Genomic DNA, 27,229 nt, shown 5'->3' with positions numbered 1-27,229 from the left:
GAAAGAGGCACCAACCAGAGTGAAGCATGTAGACAGTTCTCTGTTAAAAGGGAAATTGTCAAGCATGTGGTTTAGATTTTCACAGTGGGGAGATTGGGAAGGGCATTTCTTCAGGCAACAGCTCATCCACAATTGCTGTGGTGCACAGATTTTGCCTGTGCTCCCTGTCTATGCCTCGAGGCTGCTGGCCTTGTTTGTGTCTTTCCCATGACGCCCACAACTGCTGCTGCCAGGGACAATTTTCTTCCACAGTAATGTGTGTACTGGCATAATCTTAAACAAGCATCAGTAGGGGGATTTAGTCAAAGAAATCTACTGGTAGTTTTATTTTGCAGTGGAAATCTGTAAAGCATATTTACAATGCCCTTATATTTTACAAGAAAGGTCTGATCATCATAAAATTCAGCTCATCATAAAATAACGGAATTCTGACATTGATCTGAGAATGATTGAAGCCAGCAAGAGTACCTTAGCAGTGCTAGAATTAGAGGATTATAACCCCAGACATGTTTTGAATAATATTTAAAATAAAATGTTTTGCAAACGAGCCTCAAAGGCTTAAATTAGTTTAAATTTGTTAGAAATGCATAGCCCAGTGATTCTGTAACTTCATTGAAGGTATAGAGTTTATGGCAATATCAGTGAAAAGAGAATATTTTCCAAACATTACCACAACCAGACAAATTATATTAAAAAACATTCATGCTGCAGAGTAATACAAAATAAAAATCACCTGATCAGCTCAAGCAATATTGATTTTTATCTTTGAATTAACAAAATTTCTCTGTACAGTTGCAATAAGATTTCAGTTTTACAAACTGATATTTAATTGAACATATTTATAACACAAATTATACACTATGTACAAACCTAGTTCTTCACAGAACTCTTTGTTCAGAATGCTTCAACACAGAAATGATTTACCAATTTCTAGGTCAGGATTCTAGGTCTTCCTTTCATTTAAATACCAAAACACTTATCAGAACATGAAAATAAGCCCATTTGCTATCACATGGTGCTGTTCTTAAGTCACTTGTTTGTTACCATATGTTACAGAAGAGTAGAACCAGTCACAGCAATAAATAAAAGTGCTTATTATCAACTAAACACTTATATTCACATGATCAAACTTTCAACCTGAGTGCTTTTACAAGACTGTAGGATCCATTGATCTTTGCTTGTCTTGACACATAGATCAAAATTGCAACTGCAGGTACTGCTACTGCTGCTACAGATGAGAATGCAATAATGAATGGGATCATCTGATCTGGTTCTTCCAATCTTGCTGAAAATGGAAACAAAAGGAGAAAAAAAAGTTTAAGTACTCTTTGAAACAGATACATGTGCGTCACTGTAAAAGCAGTGTTATTAATGACCTTCATTTGGAACATATCTCTGTTTTCATGCACAAAGCATACTTTCTGAGTTTTCCTTAAATCTTTTTTCTTTAGAATGTCATATTACATACTTTAATTCCTAGCCACTATCTTTGTCTTGAATTTTCTATGCAAGTTCAAACCTATCTCTGATATCATCTATAATGAAGAATACCATGAAATTCACAAAGAACACAAGAGGAATATCACATATTATACCCAGGAAACATTTGGGTACATTTCAACCTCCTGAAATTCATCCTTCAAGGGGAAGACCATGTTTTAAAAAGTTCAATATTTAGATTTTCTGTGAAACACAACCTTCTCTGGATTAGTCTCGTTGTCCAAGCATGTGGACAGAAATGCAGCCAGGAATCACCTTTTTGTGGCCCTATCCTTAAAGCTACCACACCAACTCAACCAAGCAAGACAATGACAGCCACATTGAAAGGTGGTTAAAATACAGCTTGGTCTGACCAGGCTGTTTGGCTTGATTTTGGGTTAACCACAGTACTGCCATGCAAGGATCAACTATGAACTAGTTGTGCCCACCTTGATACAAATTTCACTAAAATATACAAAAAAAATAGGTTTAAGGCAATAAATAGACCCAGCTACCTACAACAGCTATCTCAATCTCTGTAATGTTGTTCCAACCTTACTGAAAATATGGAGGACGTATATGCTTGTGTAATTTTTGATGACACTGCAGAGTATAAAGTTTCCATTCACTGATGGCAGAATAGTTTCTCCTGATGGGCTTTTTTTCAGGACCGTCTCTGAGGGTGTATGTGCTACATGTAACAGTGATATTTTCTACTTCTTTAACATTTTCTGATGGATATACTAACACATTAATATTTTGGAGAGGAACTGAAAGAAATTCAAGGTAGGATTTAGCAACAAACAGAAGCAGAATTCATGAGGCATCAGCAGCTTTTACATGCAAAATACAAATCCAGTTAATGGGCCCACTGTAGTAGTTCAGCCCACAGCTTTAGCCACTGCTCTGTCACCAGCTATCCTTCCCCACTGAAGCCAACAGCAGCTGGCAAAAAGAACATTTTATCAACTGATAGAGTATGTTGCATAACTTTTACATTATATGGAGCCTCTTCTTCTTTTCTTATTTCAAATTCACAGTTTATTTGTTTGAGTTCATGAAAGGGCACAGACCAACAAACCCAGAGGATGATGCCCTCTTTCAACAGAAGAGAAATAGGAAAGGCAAAGGAAGGAGTCCTAGAACTGTTTGGTTTTTTTTTTTTTTTTTCCACAAGGTTCTGCAATTTTATATCCTGTTTTCAAAAGATGAAGTGGAAATACAAAAAAAATTGAAGCAGCAATTATTTTATGCATCTGCTATTTTGGACAGAAGTTTTCATTAGCATTAAGACCCTATCGCTTATGACAAGAACCTGTGCAACTCATGTCAGATTTTTTAAAGACAATTCATTCTTAATGAAACTGAAGATGTCACTCTGTGTAAAACAAGTCCTAGTATGAACTCTGCACAGCAGTTATATTAACTAACCTTTGACATACTATGTGCTGAGACTGCTCCCCCAGTTCATTAACAGTATGCATGTGTATTTTCCTGCATCCCTTAGCTGAGCCTTGTCTGTAGTATATTTGCTATCTAGTGTTTCAAAGGTTGTGAACCCATCACCAACTTTCTTTTACAGACTAGTCCTAAGAGATGTAACATCTGCAGATATGCAAGGAATAGTAACACTTTGTCCTTGTTTCGCTTTGCTTGAAGGAGAAATCAAAAGTGTATTTTTTGGTGCAGCTATAAAAATAGTAAAGAACAGGGAAGAGAGCTGAATTGGTGGCAGAAGTGATCCCTAAGCAAGACACTGTTGCTATGCAATAGGCAGAAGCAGCAGAGCTAAAGCAGAGAAGTCTGATTATTATTGAAAATGAAACTTCGCTATCATTCCAACTAAGTTGAGGAATCAGCATTTCTTGTAGCTTAAATGCAGCCTGTAAGAGCAGGAAACAGAGCTGAAGCTTAGGGAAGAAGCAAAGAGCTGTAATAGAGTGCTTCCATAGAGCAGCCTCAGCATGTACTGTCTCCTTGAATCTTTCCTATGCAAATATCCACTGATAGGCCTGCTTGGAAGGATATTTCCCTCCAGGCACTGCATATCCTCTTTACCTCATGCTTACACTTGGCAGTTGGAAGGAGTGATGGAAGCCCCACCGACTTAAGAACTTTTCATAATCTATCTGTACTAAGGCAGACTTCACACTTCATTGTTTAAAGCTTCCTAAATCACTTAGTGATATTAGGGCCACCTTTTAACTCCACTGACATCAAAGACACAATTACATCATTCTTGAAGAAGATCTGGACCTAAAATACATAAACCAAAAAACTTGTTTTCCATCTTGTTCTACAAACCTTGAACATATAATTCCACAGCTTTTTCTTCCTTGCCAAATTGATTATAAGCTTCACATTCATAAAGCCCCAGATCTTGACTTTTCAAGTTCTGTATAGTTATAGTTGCATTTTTAGAAATTTTCTCAGACTCCCCGGTGGCCTTCTTTTTCTTCCAGGAGATCACAGGAGCTGGATTACCAGAACTAGTACATTTCATTGTCACAGTTTCCCCTTCTTTAAGAGCAGCAGGGAAAACAGTGATCATTGTATTCTTTGGTCCATCTGAAAGAAGGAGTCCTATAGTTAATCATCACTGGATTTTTTAGAGATGGATCCAACATGTCCTATTGGATGCTAGACTGTCACCCTCCCAAAGCCAATTTCTTTTTCATTCCCAAAAAAAAAGTAAAGCACATGGTATCAGAGTTTCTGTACAAACCCTCCATAGCCCAGACATTCTAACCAAATACTTCTAACCATGTAGATCAATTTCTCACTCATTCAGATCTCTACTAAAGACTGTCATCACATTAAAGATTTCATGACTTTGTTTTGTTCATCAGCACTGCTCCTTTCTTAGGGAAAAGCAGAGGACTGTGATGATTCTTTGTTCTCTCTTCATTTAATTTGGTGATTATATTTATTACTGAAGAACTAACTAATTATTTTTAAATGACTGGGAAAACTTTACACATACTTACATTTCACATTAAGTGTGATTTCACTTTTACTGTTCCCATACTTATTTTCTGCTACACATTCATAGTCTCCTCCATTTTGGAACATCACAGATGGAAGAAGAATACTCCTGGCACTAGAAGTCCCTATGTCTGCATTGTCAGATTTTCTCCTTAAAATTATCTTGGGAGGAGGGTTGCTTTCAGCAGAACATTGTATGGAGACATTTTGTCCTTCCTGAACTGTTGTAGAAGGTTCAATGGAGAGTTTTGTAATGACTGGAGCACCTGCATGACAAAAGAAAAGGCTGTTAGAGTAATGCAAAGGTCCTAAAGATGGAGAAGGTTTGAAAAAAGCATGAATTGCTTGCTCAAGAATCTGTTTATTTTGGTTTTGACCCCAGACTCAATCTAAGACTTTTAGCTCTGTCAAAAGAGTAGCAGTCAATCAGTCAATCAATCAATCAATCTCAAAATATTACAATAATATTATTATGTCCAAAACATTTTTACCATTAAATGCCTATTAAATTTAATGCTAATGACTAAAACTATTAGTTCAAAGAAGGAGACTGTGATGTCCTTTTGAAACTGGTATGCATATTACATTTCACAGAAATACCCTTGTGTGTGTGTCCCCACCACTTTCTCAGACTCTTTTGTGACTTTTAGTGTGGCATTGTGGGAAATGTACTGAACTGTGCATGCACAACAGCAGTACTGAGAGAATTAGCTGAAAATTAAATATAGAAAGAAAAACTACAGCACGTGAGAACCAGCCTTAAATTGAAGCTGAGTCCTGAATATGTAAAAAGGAAAGCCCCGTATTTTCCTAATTTTCAGTGTTTCAGCATCCTCTAAGCTAACAGAGAACAGCCAGTTAGGTACTGGATAATACAAGTGAAACTCAGACTTGTACCTTGTATAATAATGTCCACAGTTGCTTCTTCTGTTTTATTAGTTACCAGATTGATTACTTCACAGCTGTACCGTCCTGAATCATTGAAATGGACACGGGGAATAAAAAGAACATTGTTTTTTATCAGATGCTGAATGCTTTCTTCAGCCAAATGTTTATGCCAAACTATTTGTGCTGGTGGGTTACTCTGAGTCACACAAGTGAGGTTCAGAGAATCTCCTTCCATTGGGGAGTTGCCTGGAGATACAGTAATGGCAGTATTTTGTGGACCAACTGTAAGAAAACAAAAGGAAGACAAGATCAGTATGTAAATGAAGAATGATATGCACAGCTCTAACACTAGCTTTTCTAGAGGTACTTGTCACAGAATACCAAGAAAAAAAAGAAAAATACGTATCCCAGTAGCACAGTGGGACCATTTTTCCAGAATTAGTAAGATATTTTACTTGCAACTTTGAAAGCTGAACTAGCCAAAGCCTTGTACAAAAATACTTACAATTTACTTTAAGTTTCTGAGAAGATGTTCTTTCTTTGGGTTCAAAATCCATATCAGCAATTGGTAACCTGGCCACACAGGTAACCTCTTTCCCAGCATCTTCAGCCATGGGATGAAATGTATATGTCACAATTTTGGTCTCTGTATTTGTGCTGTCATCATCTGAAAAATCTTCCTTATGAAGAACATGTTCATCTTTCTTTAGGAGAACTTCCAGGTGATGAGAAGGGTACACATCAGGAATTCTACAGATGACAGGGGCTGGTTCTCCAGCAACTAAGGATTGGCTGATCTCAATGACAGGATCACTGGGGAAAGCTAAAAGAATAAAATCAATTTCTTTAGACTAGCAGAGAAGAACAGTAGGGTCAACATAAGAGCAAGATCCAGACACCAAATATCTTGATTTTAGAGGTATTCAGAACATGACATTCTATCAACATTATTACAAGACATAACTTGATCTGAAGATCTACAGGTCCTTTATCAGCAGTACATATACTACCAGGAAGTTTATTTGTACGATTGTTGAAACATGATCACAAAAGATTAGTAAGACTCAGCATGGCACCTAGGCAGTGATGCAGCTGCTTAACTATAGGCATTGAGAGCAATCCATGCACTAGTGCTATCCTGTTTTCTGTGCTGGTAGGTTTAGATGTTAAGAATTATTCTCCTGCAAACTACAAAGGCTTTGACTTTTATTTCCCTGTCTCTAGGAATGCATTCAGGCAGTGCACATTTTGGCTTTTAAGAATTACCAAAAACAAGAATAAATAATACTAGTACATACAATCTTCAATGCAGAAAGCAGAAAAGGGTTAAGAAAGTGTCCTGAACAGGTATATAAAGGAATCTCAGAAGGAAGTATATGTTGAGCTATAACACTCCTTATCCTAGAATTAAAAGTTAACTGGTAACCGCAATATATAAAACAATTATTGAGTTTTCTATCAACATGTACTATTTAAAGAGAATTTTACATTTTTACTTACAGTAAAGTTCAACTTTGACACTCTTCTCCTTTTTCCCTCTCTCACCACATATGACAGTACAAAGATAAGAATGAGAATTCACAATGCCAACTGGATTCATAGTCAATGTAGAATATGTCCTGTGGTTGCTGACTTTTCCTCCAAGGGGGCTGTCCATCTGGGTTCTCCAGGAAAAACGTGGTGATGCACAGCCAGTAGTATTGCATGTGAGTATGAGTGTGCCTCCAATCTGTGCCACAATTCTCTCAGCAGGTATAATTTCCATTTCAAAACCTTTAACTACAAAAGGGAAAACACACATCAATTCAGCAGCTTTCTCAACTTTTATTTTCCTGTTTCTTCTCATGTTCTACTGTGACATGAGGTCTTTATGCTTCATTTCTTTACTTTATGGTTGTGTGAAAGTTAAACTAATAAAGCTCATACAGTGGTTTACATATTCAAAACACCCCATAATCATTGCTATTTTTGTCAAAGACAATACAGACTCAGATGACTGGCAGTTCTCATGTATAAGATGGCATCAACCAAATTTAAATAAATGCATTGCCACATCATAACTTTTTTTATCAGGTGGATCTGATTCTAAAACTTTGTAACATTTGAGGGGAGAGATAACAGGTAGATAGCAAAGACATCAGCAGGAACACTTTCAACAGGACATTTAGTACCAAACTTGCTTGCTACTGTCAGGAATGACAGTAAAAAATCAACCATCCAGTGATATACTGCAGTTGTCTCCTAGACTATCTTTTAGCAAACTCAATAGGAAAACGACTGAGTCATTGCAGAGCACAGAAAAGCTCAAAGTAAATGTCAAAAAAAGCTTCCTGACATTTTGACAGGACTACTTAATTGACAGTTGTATTCACTGAAATGGAAAGGTAACTGAAGAAAAGAGAAATAAAGATCAAACAGTAAATTTTAGGTCAGTTTACACTTAACAAAGTTTAAAAAAATAAAACCAGCACCACCAACCCTCACCTTCCCCAACTTACCAGTCCTTAATACGCACAAAATTAATAGCACAGCCTGCCTTGCTCTTCCCATCTCCTTAAACATTTGTAATTGCTGTTACTGGATAAAGAAAGTAAATTCAAAAGTTTACTTTCTGTTTTCTGTGAAGAAGCACTGTGAGATCTTGCTGCTCTGCAACGGTTTGTTACAAGAGTTCCAGCTGGCTCTTTATAAAGGCTCTCCTTGGTGCAGAGTGGGAAATCCCTGGACGGGAAAATCCAGAGCAGGGGGGAAGAAACCCAAATCGGGCGGTGTCCGTTGGCTCAGCGCCCTCTGCTGCTTTTGTGACAGCCCAGGAAAATAAATAGCAAAGCTTGTAAATACAGTGCCTACTACATTTGGAGAATTCTGTTTCAGATCTGATCTTGCAAACGACTGATAAAATGAAAGAATGTGCATAAGTCCAAGTAATTGAATGCAACGATATCTCAGATAAAAAGTTATTCAAATTTGTTTTTAATGGAAATATTTTTGTGGGATTGAGTTTTCAGAACAGTTCTAACAATGCTCAGCTCTGTAAACAAAATTACATGACTCAGTACTTCCTTTGAAAACTGTGCTACCAGTTTCAGAAGTGTTGTTACTCATGTTCCTAAGTACTTTTGATCTCTAAAAATGAAGAAATACATCAGCTAACAGAAGTCTGGAGATCTGACTTAATCAGCTTGAATCAGACTCATACTCTTCAAATTAATGGAATTAATTAATATACCCAATGCCACTTTGCAGTGGATACACAAATCCAGTTTGGAATGTTTCTGAGGACAACACTTACTGGCTAATATGGCAGCGATGTTAGGAAAAAACATAAAATAACACTTTCAATGTTTAATTTTCAGTTGGAAAATGCTGTGAATGCAAAGAATGGATAAAGGTTTCTAAATCTCAGTTTATTTATTCAACTACTTAAGTAATTCAGGTACTACAGAGGGATCTGGACAGACTGATAAATTGGCTGAGGCCAATTGGATGAGGTTCAATACAGCAAAGAGCCAGGTCCTGCTCTTAGCTCACAGCAACCCCATACAGCACTACAGGCTTGGGGAAGAGAGGCTGGAAAGCTGCCCAGGGCAGAAGGACCAGGGGATGCTAACTGACAGCAGCTGAACCTGAGCCAGGTGTGCCCAGGGGCATCCTGGCCTGTATCAGGAGCAGTGTGGCCAGCAGCAGCAGGGCAGTGATTGTGCCCCTGTACTGGGCACTGGTGAGGGCACAGCTGGAGAGCCGTGCCCAGCTGTGGGCCCATCACCTCGGGGGAGGCACTGAGGGGCTGGAGCCAGCCTGGAGAGAGGCAGCAGAGCTGGGCAAGGGGCTGGAGCACAGGGCTGAGGAGGAGCAGCTGAGGGAGATGGGAATAATAATAATAATAATAACAATAACAACAAATTAAAAATCCACTCCAAGACAATCCAAGAATTACCCAGAAGGCAATAAAACAGGGAAATCTGAAGCATCTGGAAATGCCTAACCGAAAGTCACTACAACTAAAATTTAATGAAATTGCTACAGTGGATCCTACCATAATATTTTATTTTTATTATCACCATCATATTTTTTTTGTTAGAGGAGGATGAGGAGAAGGCAGAGAAGGAGGAGGAGGAGGTGGAGAAGGAGGAGGAAGAATAAAACACTCCTAAGTGTCACAAAATGCAAGCAGTGTACTGTTCTAGAAGTACTGCTATCAATTCCAAAAATCCAAGAGCTATCCAGGATAGGAAATAACACTTCTACACAGTGTGATTTTACTGCAGAGAAAGGGGTCTTGTTGAAGGAGAGTGTACTCTCTCAGTTAAGTTACAAATAATTACTTTAAAATCATATTCAGAGAAAAGCAAGAAATGAAACTGTTCTGCTTGGACTGCTTAAATAATCATCAGAAGCTAAGCTAAAAGAGAAAGGGTGATATTTCCTTGTTTCTGGGAAATGAGTTTCTAGACGGAAAAAAAAATTAAACATAGGCGGACATAGCTGCATACTGGAAAGGTCTTAATCAAGTCCTTCATCAGATAACATGAAATAGGAAATAACTCTGATCCTGGTCTCAGTAAATTAAACTGTACAGCTGCCATGAACTTTACTGGAGCTGGATCCTTACCAGAGGGACTACTATTCTGAGTAATCAGACAAATTCAACTCAGAAAGTTCAGGTAAGAGCAGAGTTAGCCAACAAATATTGCTAAAGGAAGTACAAATCTGCCAAAAATTTAAAAAGTTTTAAAAAACTTTCTCTTTACACAATTTCAAATGTAAACCTTCTATGTATTTAAAATAAAATATGTACATTACTGTTGCTCCTACTTCCCTCAGCATCAACCTCAAATAGGAAGATGGGCACCAAGTAGAGTTATTTTCAGAACTCTCTGTTCTGGCTATAAACAAAGAGAGATCAGCTGACAAGTTTTAGCACTTGACCTTGAGAGTTCAGATAATCTAGTTTTTTATTCAAACAGCACAGAGGAGGATGCTGGGGGTAAAACAGAGGATGCATCTACATCCACAGTGAGATAAGTATTATAGAACCAATTGGAAGAAATCTTGACACATGCAGAGTGTAATGAGGACTGGAATGAAACAAGTATTACAAGAATATTACTAAAGGCAAAAAAGATTAAAAGAATTAAGCCCTGGGATGTAACTACTAACACTGGAATGTTTTTCAATACATCTAGTAATCAAAGCAGACTTCTAGGGCTTTGATGGACAAACTAAGATAAACAATTATGTGTTGCAAAACAGAGTTTGGAAACACTGAACACAATTTTTGGCCCGGCATAAGAAAACACAAGCGTCCTTCAGGAAACTAAAATTTACATCAGATTTATCTGGAATTTAAGAAAATAAACCATTTCAGAACTGTGCTAATCATTTGCTTTAACTCCTACTTCTGCAATTCTATTAAATACCTACATGATGCCTTTATTAGCTTCATCTAAGCAAAAGAGATAACAAGTTCTTGAAATCTTAATGAATTATTTGAACAAAATGCACGTTATCCAACATGTTAGTTATCCAATGTTTATACATCTTTTCCAGCATTTTTTCCTCCTGTCTTATGGAGGTTATTAGGGGAAAACTGAAAAGCCAACCTTTTGCAGAATCTGGACTCTTAAAACCTTCACCAGTGGTATTGTGATTTATGGACAAGGATCTACGGTGAAGAGAGAGAGAAATTTCCTCTGTCCTTTTGACAGAGGAAATTTAAGAAAAAAGAAGGTAGAAGGAAACTCATCTGACCTGACATTCTGGTGAAAGGATGCAGCAAAGTCTGACTCAACAGTTCTTTAGCTCCATATCAAAGTGTTACAGCAAGTCCATACTTAGGTCCCCTGTTCAAACTGCAGCCCTCACACGTCTCAGAAAATATTCTTGGGATGTGCACTGGGGGTATGAGTAAAGAAAGCCTCGGAGTTTCAGATGCTTTACAGAAGCAGCTGGGATGAAAAGCTTCCACCCCACGCAAAGAGTGTCTGATACCTCTGCAGGATGATCGTGCCTGAAGAAAAAGAGCCAGAGGACTGTGCTGTAACTCAAATGAGAACTAACCTCGGAGAGAAAACTCACTTCAGCAAAGAAGGAATGCCCTTCAGGCACCACATGCAAGGCAGTACCTTTAGTATGGTCATATCTTGATAAAGTAACTGAAAAAACATGAAACTGGAGGACATGTATGAAGACTGCTGATTACATGGCTAATACAGCAGGAAATGATCTGCCAGTCTCAATATTTGCAGTAGTCAGTAACTTCAATAGCCTGCTCTATGGGTTATACACTGTCTCCTTCCTCAGAGCACCTGGACTTTTGGTTCCCAAAGCTGCCCCAAACTTTGCTTCTCCTGACTCTCTCCACCTGCTTTCTCACCACCTGACAATAATACAATCTCTGTATAGCCCCAAGAGGGGGAGGAGAGCATCACTGACTCCCTATAATTTTCATCTCCGGATGGGAAGGATGAGATCTACATGCATATCTATTTAAAGGGTTGTGTCTGTTTCAGGAATTGTAACTTTGTACCTAACTACAAAAAGAACACCAACGCATTACCCTGTAACCCACATCGCACCTCACAATTGTACTCCACATCTAACTTGTCATCTATTGCAAGAAGAAAAAGAAAAAGAAACATCTTAAGAAAGTTTTATTACCTGGTTCTTTCCCTTTTCTGGAATTTCTTAAATACCATATGTAAAAATAAATGCATCAACTTCCTCCATGATCTTTCTCAGGCACCAGCTTCTCAGTTAGGACACTTCCTGTCTGGTTAGTCTGAAGGCAACCAGAATCCACAAAGGTGCCAAATAAAATAATACAGAAGAGTGATAAGATGCATAGACTACAGATTAGCTAATTTCTTATTTTCTTCTATTCAGTGGCATTGTCCACTTCACAGAAAGAACAAAAATTTTATCTAATAATAAATAAAAGCCACCAGAGAAAAAAGTCCCTATTTTTTATCCTAGTCTTCTGTTACTGGAAAAAATACATGCTTTGGAAATTCCAAACTTTATTTCTAAAAAACTGAAAGTATGATTTTAGTGGTGCTGGATCTAAAAATGAAATGAAACTGTTGGATAGTGTTGAAATCCACATACTTTAAGTGCCAAATGCTGTAATCCAAGCCAAACCTCATTAGTTTGGATAGCTGTGCTCCTGTTGTCTTCACAGTGACATAGTTAAAAATAAGTTTCCCTCCTGAAATATTACCTAGGCTATAACAAGAGTCAAATTCAAATGTGAGCCTTGGAGTATTCAAAATCTCTTTGGGAATTCTGAAGTAAGACTTCAGATTCACTTTTATTTTGATCTGAATATATAGCAAGGCATATCAAAATAATTTGTTCTCACTGGAGAAAACAACAAAAAAAACCCCCGACAAAACTGATTCAAAATGGACAGAGTGAAAAAATAGAGTGGGCTTTGGGTCAACATGCAGATGATAGCTAGAACTTAGGACATGGCAAGGTAAAGTCAGATGAAAACATTTAAGAAGGAATATGAGCAAGTTACTTAATTCCCCCAACATTCCACAGGAAATTCTAATACCATTAAACCTTGTTGTGTACTTTATTGAGGCCAGTGTTTCATATGGTCAGAAGAAGTTTATCAAGACAGTGGCAGAGAACTTTTTGACCAAGCTTTCGTATTACTCACCAGCAGCAGCTCTGCAATACCCTTGTTCATTAGTCACTTCCCTGTTTGCCACATCCTTCCTGCTCTTCAATCATGAGGTGCATGGATGTCCCTATGAACCAAGACAGAAAAAGGGGAATGATGAAAGCAAGATCTATAACAGACCATCGTACCTGCAAGAAATGCAGAACTTGGATTCTCCTACACTGGCCACTGAAAAGTGCACTGCTACTAATGGATTATCCTTCAACTTATCTTCCAGAATATATTCTTTTTTATTCTCTTACAATGGTTCATATTCTGAAGTACTGTGCTTGCCTGGGTATTTTTGCTGCCTTGTGTTTATAGAATGTTATCTTTATTGTCCCCCAGTGGACTGGCTCACTAACAGGTAGAAATATTACACAGATGTCAGAAAGGAATTAAATGACTTAACTTTGCAGAATTCAAGATTCATAATTTTTAAATCTTCCATATAGGTAAGAATTACAGAGATTGCTCAGTTTATTTTATTAATTTTTTTTAAGATACACACAAATTAAATCTCTTTTTTACCTAGATTTTGTTACACTCCCCTCTCTGGAAATGGACTGAAAGTCCTGAAGAAACTAACCTTCCAAATAGAAGCAACTGGGAATGAACCAATTTTTACTTCCATCAAGCCAAAATGACAAGTATTCAAGAGAAAGCATTTTGCAGTAGCAAAATATGTACGTTTGTGTGTCTGTACACATACTGATAAATCAAATAATGCTTGAAACCAGTTGCAACTCTATTAAGGGACTGGCACCCTGCTTTTGTCTCTGGAATGTGCTCTACCCTAAATAAAAAACATACTGTTTTGTCACTTGGACTATTTCTCTCTCTCCTTTCTTTCCCCCAGACAGTTAGGTATCATAACTGCTTTGTTTGTTAACACTTCCACAAAAGGAATATAGCAAAGTAGGAGTGGCTAAGTGATAAAAACTATAAGCAGCTGAATTTTTTCTCGACAGAAAAGGGTAAGAAAGATGAGAGTTAATGGAATTTATTTCCCCTTCCCAGACAATTACTTGGCTAGGCATCAAAGCCCCAGCCCTTGTAGTCTGATACAGACAACCGAGCAAGAATGGCTGTCATAGTTGTGTCACCTTTTATCACAGACCATGTTACACTCTAGTGATAAGAGAGGCAACTTGAGAAATGTGTCACATGTTTGAAATTGCTCTCTGGCAGGATGAAACTCTGTACTGAATTAGTATGAGAAATAACTGACTTCCAACATTCTGATACTTCTTAGCCAAGGATCTCTCCAGAAATTTCCCAAGAACTGTATGTGAATATCAAATAGTAACAGATGGTTTAATGACCCTCTTGGTTGAAAAAATTTTGCATTGTTTGACTTAATTTCTTACTATAGTTAGCTCCACACCATGAGGAATTGATATTGGCAGCCCTCTTTCAACAGCTCAGCTCCAGGCAAACCTACAAGGGTCACTTGCAGCTGAATGAAATAACCATTGACTAAGTGAGATGACCATGCACCTACTGCCAGGGCTTTCACTCAGAAACTGGGACATCCTAATGGGAAAGGGAACAATTCTGTGCAACCCACAGTTTTCAACAGATAAAGAAGACATAAATGTTTCATAAGCAGTGTTGAATCCTTTTGTGGATCAAGGATCAACCAGTTAAGTTCTCATAGGCTCATGAGCTCGAGATGAATCTTACCTCAGGAGTGCCTTTCAGTACCCAGGATATCAGCAGCATGGTGACTTGGATCTGCAAGACCATCAGGCTCCAGGCACAGGAACTTCCCCAGATGTATGAGGGTGAATTCATTAAGATTTTGAGCAAATATTCCTACACCAAGTCTCCAAGATTATTTGAATGAATGTAATACAAACATCTCACACTAAAAAGAAATGCATTCTAGGAACTCTCTATTATTGATTTAAAGTGTTTTATATAAACCCATCAGCCTGTAAGTGATTTATCATTACTTTCTATGATACTGATTCACTGATTCACCTGCTATGGCACTAAGATCCAGCTGCTGACTTTTGCTTTTCTTGCACTCTTGTGTGTCTTGTGCCATGACTATTGAAATTCTGTGGCATGAAGAGATTTTCATTCTACCTCTAAGGTCAGCATATGGATCCTACTGTAGCTCATGGTTTCACAAAATGTGCTGTTACATAGCAAATATGGTCTATCAACAATTTAGGATCTCAGCCAATTTAAGAAAAAATGTTTCACTTTATCCCACATACTGTATTTATTAATGGGAATATTTATTTTAAATTTATTTTTCTAATTCATTAATTGGAAAATTAATAAATAAAAATTATATTTAAAGATTACGACAAGATTTTCACATTAAACTTAAAGGAGGACAAATTTTCAGGTCAAGTCTATAGTACAGAATGATTACAAGAATGAAGAGAAATTTATCACAAGATTGAAAAGTAAGCAGTGTATATGTTCAAAACTCCATATCTACCCAGGAAGAAAGCAATTACTAAATTAATCTGCACTCTTTACTAGTTCCTACTAGCTCACCATATTCCTTTTTTAATAAAAGAAACAACTGCTTTCTAATTTTTAAGGGATTATAGAGTTGATAAATGCTACTAATTTAGTCTAAAGCTGCAGATGGTTATAAAGATGAATAAATGAGAAGATGACAATCCTGCACAACATTCCTTGTGAAGTTAGTTTTGGTTTTGTGAATCATCTGTAAACTTACCTTGATCTTTTATTTTCTTACTCTTTCTAACAAAATCTAATGTTTCAATTAATGCATTTCATATCATGGCACTAAGCCATTTTCATAAGGATTTCTATAATGTGCCATTTAAGATTCAGTTTATCCTTCCGAGGCTGTTTTAGACAGAAAATTAAAGCAAAAACTCAGACAACCACATTAGTGTTTTGACTGGCAAACACAATTACCTATGGGACTTGTGTACTAATAGCACTTTTCTGGCACATAGCTGTAAAGCAAACCATTGTGAATAACTGGAAATCCTGTCAGGATCTAATTAGAAGAAATAGGGCAAAAAAACAAGTGAGAAGTTGTCTGTGACTTCTTGGTAATCTCATGATTATGGAGTGACATCAGTTGCAACAATTTCATAGTAACTCCTTAAAGTCGCTGAGGGTTAAACACAGTGCAAGCCTAGCTTGATATGTGCTTGGAACTTCAGTTTCTCCTTGGCTGTAATTGCTGTGTCTCAAAGCAAGGCCTGTGCATTATTCAGAGAGCTCTCTGGAGCTCATGGAATGTCAAGAGCCTGCAGGGAAAGCGAGTGTGGCCTGGATTGTCACGACTGGGTTTCCAACACACAGAAGTGTTCAGTAACAGTGAGAGCAGCTTGATGCTTCCCATATGAATATGCAGGAACTACCCAGGAGCCCAAGGCAGCTTTCAAATCTTGCTGTTAAAGAGAAATGAAATCTGCGATTCCTGCCAGTGTAACAGTGCTTTACACAGAGATAAATTTCACAGGTTCTTCTCTGAGAAACTTACTAGTCAAGGTATGAATGAATGCCAGACTCTGTCACAAATTCATTTGTAAAATTTCCAGGGCCCACAAATTAGGAGGCTATTTGAAAGATTGTTAAAACAATTTCTTTTAAATATCATAAGTTCTTTCTATGCTAAAACTTAAAATCTTTCTCAAAAAACTAGGAATCACTTACAATTGCTCCACAAAACACAATAAATAATGCAAATAGATAAAAGAACAAAAACTGGAAAAAATGGTAAACGGGAAGTAGGTATTGAGGAAAATTCTGAAAACATTATTGAATAGTCTTGCTTCAGTATCTCATGTATTTCAGGAAATTTTTTTTCTTATGAAGTAGCTCAAATGAAAGGACAAATGGTGCTAGCACATAGAGTTAAGATAAAAAATATTATAAACAATATTCCTATTCCCTTATTATTATTTCCACATATTACAAAACACATTTCATGTTTTGCATTGGAGGCTATACTTTCTAATTTCTTTTGCCAAAAGGAAACTTTTTCATAATTAAGTGCTGCTGCTGTTTCTCCCTCACATTTAGAACTATTTGTTTATTATCTTTTCCAGTGTATATTAAAAGAAACACAACTGTACACCAAAGCATTTGACATGTCTGCTTTTGCAGGAGAAAGACTGTTTTTCTATTTAATTCAATATTCCTCTAAACCTTGGTAAGAATAAAGGAAAGTAGTCCAGAAGCTGCCTAGTACCTGAGATCTAACTCCTATTCCCCCATTTCCAGTCTTTTGGGACTGAAATCCGGTTTGGATTTGCTCATGAGTGTAGTTGTTACAAGGAGATGGAGATGGACAGAATATACCTACAGTGGATGAGTCAGAATCCCATTCCTGACACAGGCCAAAAGCAGATTAAAAGATAAAATCTTGAGAATGGTAGAAGCACAAATGATACACTTGCTTAAACATTGACTCAGAAAGAAATGGTCTGCATTGAGTCTGTGGTTTTGGGAACATAATTCAATATAAGAAAAATCCTATGAGCAAATGAAATTTGAGAAATATCTTAGAGATTTGGAAATACAACTTTACAGATGTATTTCTAAAGCTTGCAGCCTTTTAAAACTTATCCTAAACAGCATAGAAAAATATAAATTAATAGTATTAACTAACACTATTGCAATTAGAACAAGGAATCACCTGCTCTGTTCTGCCACTCTTAAACCAGCTCTGCTGCTTTATTTTCCTCTTGCACTACTGCAAAACCCTTTTCTCCTGCAACTTTAAAATAATCTCTGTCATTTCTGAATCTAGAATGCCACTGAACTTTATCAACTGAGCTCTTCTTAACATCCCAGCATTGCACAGAGCCTCTGTGAAAGTTTTGAGCTGTCCCACAGCTGTTGCTGCCTGCCAGTGCACTGCTCTGAGGCTATCTCAGTCCTGTTAGCACAGTTTGGCTGTGTCACCATCTGCTGACTTTGCACTACAAGTGTCACAGAGCTGCCTGTTGGCACCCACCTGTAAACATAAGATTTTCCCAAATTAACCACACCACTTCTTACTTAGGTTTGCATTCTGGCTTAGTTTAAAGCCCAAGGGACTCAAACAGAGATTCTTCAAGATACACTTTCAGACTTTGCATTGTCCTCTTCAGTTATGTAATGACTTACCAAATGATTTTTTAACCCACATTTACTAACTCTGCAAACTGGAATGACTGAAAGGCTAGGGAGCTGCTTTGCTTGCTTCTTTGCAAGCCCAGATTGGTATAACTGAAGTCATAAGGAACATGATAATTTAGAGAGCTCCTGCTATGCTGGGCTGCTCAGCCCAGGGCTCAAGAGCAAAGCATGGATGTAGTTCAAAAGGCTGTCTTTGCCACAGCACAAAAATTTGCAAATTTTATCACAAGAATATATATCTTTACTTGAAGAGTGGAAGTTACCTTTGTACAACAGCTTGAAAATCATGTCAAAACTGATCTCAAAATTCAAAGTCGTTTCAAATGAAATATATTAAATAGTAAATCTCTAATACATATCATCAAAATCACTTTTCTTTCTGTGGTGTTTCTTCCTACTCTCCTCTTGGGAGGAAGTTGGCATTTTTCATTATAGAAGCATCTATTATCTCTCTTTAAACATTTCCCAATTTTAGCAGAGAAGACTCCACCTTCTCCCAATAGACAATAAACAAAACCTTTCTAAGGCTTCAGCCCTTTTCAAAATCCCAATGTTGCACATGGGATAAAGAAAGAAACAGGATGTTAAAGTAAATTACACAAAAATAGGAAGAAGGTTGTTTATGAAATGGCAACCAGAGTCCTGACATATACAGTATTCTCACTGTTTTTTCCTTTGCCATAAGTTTTCTGACCCTTCTGGTTTTTTGTTTTGCTTTGTTTTTTTCTGGCTGATTTATTCATCAGCTTTTTCTATCACTATGGCAAAGGCAAATATCCTCTGGAAGGAAGACATTTTCCCTCCTCCACGCTTCCTCTGGTACACAGAAGAAAGAACATCGATTTATTATCCTGCCAAAGTTGGCCACCTGGACAGACACCCATCATTCTCAGAACAGAAATGCAGGACTAGAGTGTGCTCTGGCAAAATCTGCCTGAGGAACAAATAATTTCCCACATTTGCCTTTACTGTAGGTCCAATGTCTAACTTACAGCAATAGTCAACAGCAGTGGCTTCAGTAGAAGATGGAGACTGCTCATAACTGGCAAAATTCACTGCACAGTTCTTTAAATAATGTCCTTATCTGCTGAGATCATGTCTCCTTATTTGAAGTATGACTTCCTTCTTTAGCCTGTCTCACTTTACTGCAATTATTCCTTCAACAGCAAAAAACCACAAAATTGTTTTAAAAGTCAAAAACCATTCAGAATGAACAATGCATACAAACACTGGTAAATACTGGTGCATATAAATTTGCCTAATTTGAACATTTTATCTCTGAAGGCAGGAAGAAACTTCCCAAAAGTTTCCCACCTACAAATTATCATGTAATCAGATCATATCAGTTTCAGGAATCACATACTTAAATCAAGGAAATACAAAGCACTAACTGGAAATGAGAAGAATTCTCTCTTATTAAATCACAGTTGATGCTAATCTTCAGATTAAAAAAGTAATCTTCCTCATTTTATCCATGCTGTGATATTTATAACATTTGAACAGCCTATATTTAGTCTGTGACCTTTACATTTGACCTTTAATTGAAATAAGTTATAGAAAAGCATATTAAAAGACATTTTTTAAAAAAAGGAGTTTAAGGTTTATTTAGTGATTTATATATATACTGCACATTACTCATGAAAATGTCTTCTGTACTCTACCTTTATTAAAGGTACATAAACATGAATTTGTTTTCTGGTGCCACAAAAATGCTGTATCTGCATCTATTTTGTCAGGATTAAGACTCATTTTAACAATGAATTTATTAGTCCTATTCTCCACACAACAGGGAATTTATAGCTTAAATCATGTCAGATATATTGAAATCTCAGTTAATTTAAAAATGTTTATCTCAATTTGTGGGTGAATGGCAATATCACCAAGTTGTTTGCATGCATAAAAGCAGAGGCCAAGGACTACTCTTTCTGATGGAAACTGTCATTTGACTTGTTTAATAAGCTCAAAGGAAATGAAAAACACTGTGAATGAACTACACAGGAAAGTTTAAGACTTATCTGTAGTAGCAAAAGGAGAGAAAATGCCTCTGTATTCCAAGTTCTATTGGAATCCTTCTAGGCAACTCAAATGTTGAACAATGTATCTATATGCTGAATTACATCAATCTTCAAAAGTACTGCATTCCCTAGAGGGCAGATAAAATCCATATACAAGCAATTAGGGAAGTCATTCTCAATTTCAGTTCTCTCTCTTTAAAAAATGGTTGAAAAATATTTTTAATTGAAAACTAATAAATATTCACCCATCTCTTTTGATTTTGATGTAACTGTCATGTGTGTTCTCCAGCAGAACACAGAATTCATCTCCCTGAGGCAGGCACTCAATTGCTTTCAGTATCCTGGCTGACTTCTCCTTGTGAAAATATTCTCTTTCTTATCATATTATTGTACTTGGGGTCTTTTAGTTTATATTCTCGTCATATTTTTATAAATGTCTATTACCATTGTCATGTAGTAAAGCATCAGAAATAATAATAGTAATAATAACAATAATAGGGGGGGAAATCAAGGCAGTTGAGAGGCACTAAAATTTCTTATTTGCTTCTCTATGGAGAAATGTGTGACCAGAATGATTTGGTCATACAAACATCCATGAGTCTTCCCTAATGAGGGCCCTGTAAATTGTGCCACCAATCAGGTATTGGAAGTTCATAATTTGCAATAAATTCAGAAAATTATTGGCAAGGATTAGCACTAGCCATTGAATTTTGATTCTTTTGGGCCAATTCAATGAGCCTTTTCTTCCTTTGGAAGGACTTCAAAATTATGAATGACTGCCGAGAAAAGCAGCCTTTGCTAGGAAGAAGCAATACAATGCACTAGGTCAGTGGAAGTTCCCCTCTGAATTTATTTACACACAGCCTTTTAGGGAGCAAAGGGAGGGAGGGCCTTCCATCTGAAATAATAAACCCCAACTGTGTTACAGAAACCTATGGTTACAGAAATACAGGCATTCACACAATTATGTTAAAGACCATTAGGTGCTTCTGCAGTCTCCACCCTGAAATGGTTTCCTGTTTTTTAAAACCTAGCTACTGATGCTAAATGCTAAAAGATTTGCTTTAATGCAGCTCATCTCATTACTGCCCCTACATCCTGTTTGTAAATCTGTCATTGAAATTAAGCTTTCATCCAGCTGTGAAGCCTGTCCAAACTGACCACTGTTCCATGCCAAACCAGAACCTGGTGTCAACTTTCTTGAGATAAGAGCCTATCTTCTCATTTTCACTGTGGGATACCTCATGTGTCTGAGATCCTATGGGAATAATTAAAAGCCTTAAAAGGGAAAACTGAACCACTGAACTAAACTCATCTTCTAGTTCTTGAGGAATTTGTTCATACAGCTATAGGGTTAGTTATAGACTTCAAAAACACTCATTAAAACCATAAAGATACATTTACAGAAACACAGCTTCACAGGATAAAAGCAATTAGTCACGGATCAAATACTGTTAATAAAATGGAAGTGCTTTGTACTTCCAAACTTGTTCTAGTGAAGATGACTATTGATCAAAACACTTTCTTAGAAACTCCCACATCAATAGCTATATGTAGAAACAAAAAAAAAATTACATAGTCAAATCTGTATTGACATCATTTGATTAAACAAAATCCTTCTCAGGGTCCCTTCCAAGGCATATCTCTGTTCTAGCCCATTTTCTCTCTTGGAAAAAAAGAGACAGAATCAGGTTTCTAAGAAACCTGGAGAACAGATGTTTAGGAAGTACTGTCCTTCCAGGTCATGCCAAAGATCTTAGAAGACTTTCAAATTACCTCAGATATTTTTATCTTGTAAAATATGAATTCTCTAAATAAAGATGTGAAATAAGAGTTTCTCAAGAATCTCATAATTTGCTTAGCATATTGTTTTTCCTTGACATCTCAAGCAATAGTTTTCAAAGTCCAGGCTGCAACAGCATGAAATCCACTTGGACCTGCACTCCTGCATTACTGCACTGATCTGATTTTCAGAATTTCATACCTCCACATTCCTTAAAAAAAAAAAAAAAAAAAAAAAAAAATCAGAAAATACAGAGCCTCACCAGTCCTCACTCATTATCCTTACAGTTCACAAGATAAAGCACATTGATGGGAATTATTGTATTTTTCTTAGAAAGGCTTTTTGGCTTTGAGATAACTTCTGGAAATTTAGATTATTTTGAAATTGTCCACACTCTTAACTCCACTTAATGGTGTAAATTTTCTATACTACCAACATCCTTAAAAATCACTACAGAATCATGTCCTAGATAAAATCTGAAAATACTTGATGTCCCTTTTGATATTTTTAATTTTTTTTCAATCTCTTAAGCTTTGAGTCATGGTCATTTACTACACACATGAATGCCTGTGTACTTCCATATTTTACAAATACAGCAGAAAATGTGTTTTATACTTCTTGCTCATTTAACCATATTGGACTTTAAAACGATTTCACCAGTATTTTAGCAAATCTTATGAAAAACAGACTGGTCACAGCAAAGTCCCTGGTAGATGTCATGGTATAAATGCTACCCTTATAAAATAATTTTTAATATCTTGCATCCAAAAACATATAGTTGACATGCCTTATTTTAAGATGTTCCTTACAACACTCTCAACTCTGTGAATTTTTACTTTTAATTCTTTTTTTTTACCAAAAACTTCAGTTATTTCCAAATGGAATTATTATCCAAGTATGTTGCATATGCCATACACAGCCCCCATGAATCCTTCAGATCAAATAAACCTCAGCCTCAGCTCTTGCTTGCCCATGCCCAGGATAGTCTTGAATGCACCTGCATTGCAGCTCAGCAGCACAGCTGGGCTGCTGGAGCTGCATTCCCATGGTCTCTGGCAGTGTGACATGCTATGAAGGAATTTTTGCAATGAGATACTTTATTTAAAATTGCTATTAAGGTTGTAAATCCACATGCTATAAAATGGGAAAGAAGATAATTGAAGTTTGTATGTTTGTATGTTCCCACATATGTTTTTTCCCCCCAGGACACCTTCTGTTTCTATACTGGAAGAGATTAATTGATTGTGGTAACAAGTGAAGGGTTGGACTAAAGAGGAGACTCTTTGCTCCTGCACTTTGTCTCATTTTGCCACAATTAAAGTTACTGAACATTGCCATTTGCCTAATTAAACTAGTAAGGAATGCTCATTACTCTGAAAATTCAGGTGCTTAACTTAGGCAATCAAAGTTAATAGAGTTGAAGTGCTCCAGAGAAGTGGTAGAAAACATCAATAAATTAATCAGTGGCAGTTGTCTTTCATGTTTTGGTGATCCACATCAAGCATGTTGGCCTAGGTACAATATAAACACACACATTGATTTCAGTACATCTATTATATTCTGAATAAGCTGCAAGGGAGGAGAAGGTTTTTAAATCCTGTTACTACTAGGAATTGCTGTAATATCATCATGACTGTGAGGAAATGCTTTGAGATTACAGACTAAAAAAGGAAGACATAATAACAGAGCTACAGAAAAAAACTGCTTTAGGACATACACAGCTCCTAAACTTTTTTACATAAGAAGTAAGACTCATTTTGTCCCATTTCCTACATCCATAACCACTTCTACAAGGAAGACCTAGATCCTCACAGCAATTTCCCTTGACAGCAGTTCCCATGTTTTGCTATACTAAGTGAACCTAAATTCCAGATAGCTCAAGGGAAATGACACCCCTGAGCAGAGACTGTGACTGGAACAGCACCTGGGGGGTCCTTTGGCTACACAAAGAAAGCACTTATTCTTTAGAAATGGACCTGATAAAGAACTCTTCTGTTACAGGCCATTTTATAAAACAATAAATCTGAGATTAATGAAGATTGGATGAGGAGGGACTCACAGATAACAGCCCAGCACCTGTGGAGAACCCAGGTGCCTGAGCCCAAGCAGCCAGCAGTGCCTGCTGTGAGCCCCTCCACAGCACAGGCTCCTCTGGGCTCCAACAATTGGACTATGGAGAGGAAAAACCTCGTGCAGAATTTAGATTTAACAGTGATTCCTAGCTGTGGGGGATTTGGTGTGATGTATCACTTGTAGTATGGAGTTACAACAGGGAAAAAGTACTGAAATTTGGCCTGTTTAATATTAGATAACTTGATATTCTTTACCATAAAAGGATTACCATAAATAAACAAAAGTATATGCTCTGGAGGTTTCAAAAGCTTCAGAATATTCAAAGGTTAGATTTCATCTTGGAGATATTTTCCAACCTTAATGATTCTGTGACTACTCTTGTCTCCATGTTCAAACCCAGATGAACCTATGCTATGAGGCAAAACCTGACTCACATTAGACTATTCTGCTGCAGCTAGTTGTGGTACCAGTCATTGCCAGCTAGACATCCCATGAACAATAAGCTATGTTGTACAATCACAAAAATAAGAGCCTGCCTTCTAACATGTTTACAACATACACAGTTTTATGTACAATAATTTCCTTTTGTTCTTCTCCTTTTTGGATAATCTGATGTTGTGCAAATGCCTTCCAAGTATGGCAGTGGTCTCCACTGATGCAGTGGAGAATAGGAAGTCACAGTATAAATCTAATGAGCACAAACATGTAAAAACCCTGTACCTTATGAGAAGATAGCTACAAAGAGAAAGGCACCCTTGGGAAGCTCCCTCACTGCCAAGAAGTTTTGCAGTACTGCAAATGCCCCAAATTACTTTGGTGAGGTCAAAACTGGAGAAGCCCAGCTGTGCAAGCACTGAAATAATTTACATGCTACTGTTTGAACAGTATCTGCACAATGCTCTAGGTCTCCAGACAGGCAAAATTTTTCTCAGACTCAAAGGAAGTTAAAATATTTCCTCCCTCACTATCACATGTCTATACTTCCTTCTTGGCTATTATGGGCCCAGCATCCTCTGGTTCTCTGCAACTGTTGGGCACTTTTGTCCATGCAAACAACAATAACCTAGAACGATGAAGACAGTGTGCTGAATAAGGTAACTTGTTCTGACATTCTGTCTTTACAAATATGTAAAGTATGAAACACTGATTATTCTCCCATGATAGAACAATTACAAGTGCTAGCATTTAAAGTCACAGCAGGTATGTAAAACTTCTGAACCTTTCTTGCAGTATCATCTCTTAAGTACCTCTTTCAACTTCTTTTCAGCTATCAGTAAATAAGGAGTTATTTTGAAATTCTTCTTTCTGGTAATTGGTTTTTAATCTTATTTTCAGTAGTTCAGTTTGACTATCTTTCTCCTTAATTATGAAATCACCTGCACCTTTATATACTAGTTTCAGCACACCCACTTTTCCTTTGCATATTTATTTTGTCTTCCCAGTCAGTCAGAGGCTAACTTTAAAACGGCTTTTATTTTCTATAAAGACTCTCTTCTACACTGACAGGTCTCACATTTCCTATCACCATAATTGCTCTTGGGACTTTTTCCAGTCCTCTCAAAATCACATGATAAGTGTTCTCATTTCCTTTCCAATATGCCTTTCCAAAAGTCAGTTTCTTACACTTTGAATTACAGCCAATCTCCTATTCAGTATGCTGAACACCTCTCTTGTGCCTTTGCAAACATTTCCTCACCAGCACCTGGAAAAAGTTAGCAAGATCACCCAGGTGACTACATTTTCACAAGCCATTAATGCTTCCAGGCACTACTGAGTGTAGTCTGCAGTTGCCCTGATAATTAAAACTGGCAGAACTGTAAGATATTTTATAGCAGGCATATTTGCAGGCATGTCCTATGACTTCCAATACTAGCTAAATTCTCAAACTCCTTGCTTCCAAATACTTCGTATTGTGTGCTTGCACAATTGTTCTTTCCCCACCTAGTTCCTGCTGCGTCACTCAGTTACTTGATTTGTACAAAATCAGTACAATTAATTAAGATTTCCTACTATTCTTTCTTTCAGTTATCTGTTGGAATGCCCCCACCTACTTAGTACTCAGAAAAAATGTTCTGATATATCGAAACTGAAACCTATTCCAGGAGAATAAAGGGAAAAAAAAATAAAAATGGACAGAACGTAGTATTTGTGAAATGAAACAAAACAAGATAGGATTTAATACTCTTGATACTAAGTTCAGTGCAGGCTCTCAGAACATCACACAATCTCAAAACTGAAAAAAAAAATGAGATGTTACTTCACAGGTATGTATTTCTGATTTTTAGTTGTGCAAAATACTGAAATATATACATAACATCAGTAGAGGGTATTAGTTCCAGTTAACTATGTAATAGAAGCTTCATATATGCTTAAATGTTTTGCTAAAAGAATCCTTACTGTCATTAAATAAGAATGAAGGTATAAAAAATGCAAGAAACCATCCTGGTAGTTGGCAGATCATTCAGCAATGAACCCAGAGGCTCACAGGTTTTGTGTAAAAAGTCTCTAACAAACTTTTGTTACAGCAATCACATCTGTTCAGCAATCACATCTGAACATGTTTTGTACATATGTACTAGAGCAGACACTGTTTCATGAGGGTTTGAAATCTGTGGAAATACCCTTGTGAAAAGGAGGGAATGGAAATCCCCTTCACATCCATTATTACTTCAAAAGATTTTATATAAAATTAATATCATAGTCATGGATGGAGTTCAATGTTTATGAATATGGAAAAATCTTCTTGCATTCTGGATATTTTGGGAGGATCTATAGGGGCCCTTATGGTTCCAGAACTTCTTGCTTATAACTATTCTTTCTCAGCAAAAACCTAATCTCTGTTAGATATTAGTCCTTTCTTTAACTTTATGCTGGAATAACTCTTGTATTTCGCAAGACCAGACTAGAACTGAAGGAAAAAGAAAAGGAATGCATGTGGTCAAATTAACTCCTGCTTCAAGCAAACGCTGCAGCCAGAGCAGGCACAGGGCGGCGAGGCTCTTTCCTCTGGCTTGTTACACCACTTATGAACGTTCTCATCTTCTCCTTCTTTGTCCTCTCCTGTGCAGGAGCGTGGCCACATTTCTCTTCACTGAGAAAAGCAAGGCATGACTTCCCATGAATATTGCTGAGATTCACATTCTCTGAACCTCAGAGAAAGGAAAAACAATTCTTATCTCATTTGCTGTGCCTGTGTTGTGCCAAAGC

The 27,229-nt window shown here is 37.0% G+C and overlaps 1 protein-coding gene across 8 annotated transcripts in view; it reads right to left on the bottom strand.

The window, feature by feature from the left end:
- Window positions 1–297: 297 nt before the first annotated feature.
- Window positions 298–27,229, bottom strand: part of VCAM1 (vascular cell adhesion molecule 1) — a 41,049-nt gene continuing 14,117 nt past the window's right edge. For 2 of the 8 annotated variants that reach the window (XM_071436150.1, XM_071436147.1), the window contains exons 2-9: window positions 13,019–13,109; window positions 7,851–7,929; window positions 6,853–7,131; window positions 5,858–6,175; window positions 5,362–5,634; window positions 4,467–4,730; window positions 3,784–4,047; window positions 298–1,285 (exon numbers count right to left, since the gene is read on the bottom strand). In XM_071436150.1, coding sequence (XP_071292251.1) covers window positions 1,125–1,285; window positions 3,784–4,047; window positions 4,467–4,730; window positions 5,362–5,634; window positions 5,858–6,175; window positions 6,853–7,131; window positions 7,851–7,914 — 1,623 coding nt within the window. In that variant the 5' untranslated portion in view covers window positions 7,915–7,929; window positions 13,019–13,109 and the 3' untranslated portion in view covers window positions 298–1,124. The other 6 variants (XM_071436148.1, XM_071436152.1, XM_071436149.1 and 3 more) reach the window with 6 other exon arrangements.

The sequence above is a fragment of the Agelaius tricolor genome, unplaced genomic scaffold, assembly GCF_023055355.1.
Source record: "Agelaius tricolor isolate 1412-34295 unplaced genomic scaffold, bAgeTri1.0.p SCAF_11, whole genome shotgun sequence".
Taxonomy (NCBI): Eukaryota; Metazoa; Chordata; class Aves; order Passeriformes; family Icteridae; genus Agelaius; species Agelaius tricolor.
This window is presented reverse-complemented; position numbering and strand designations above follow the sequence as displayed.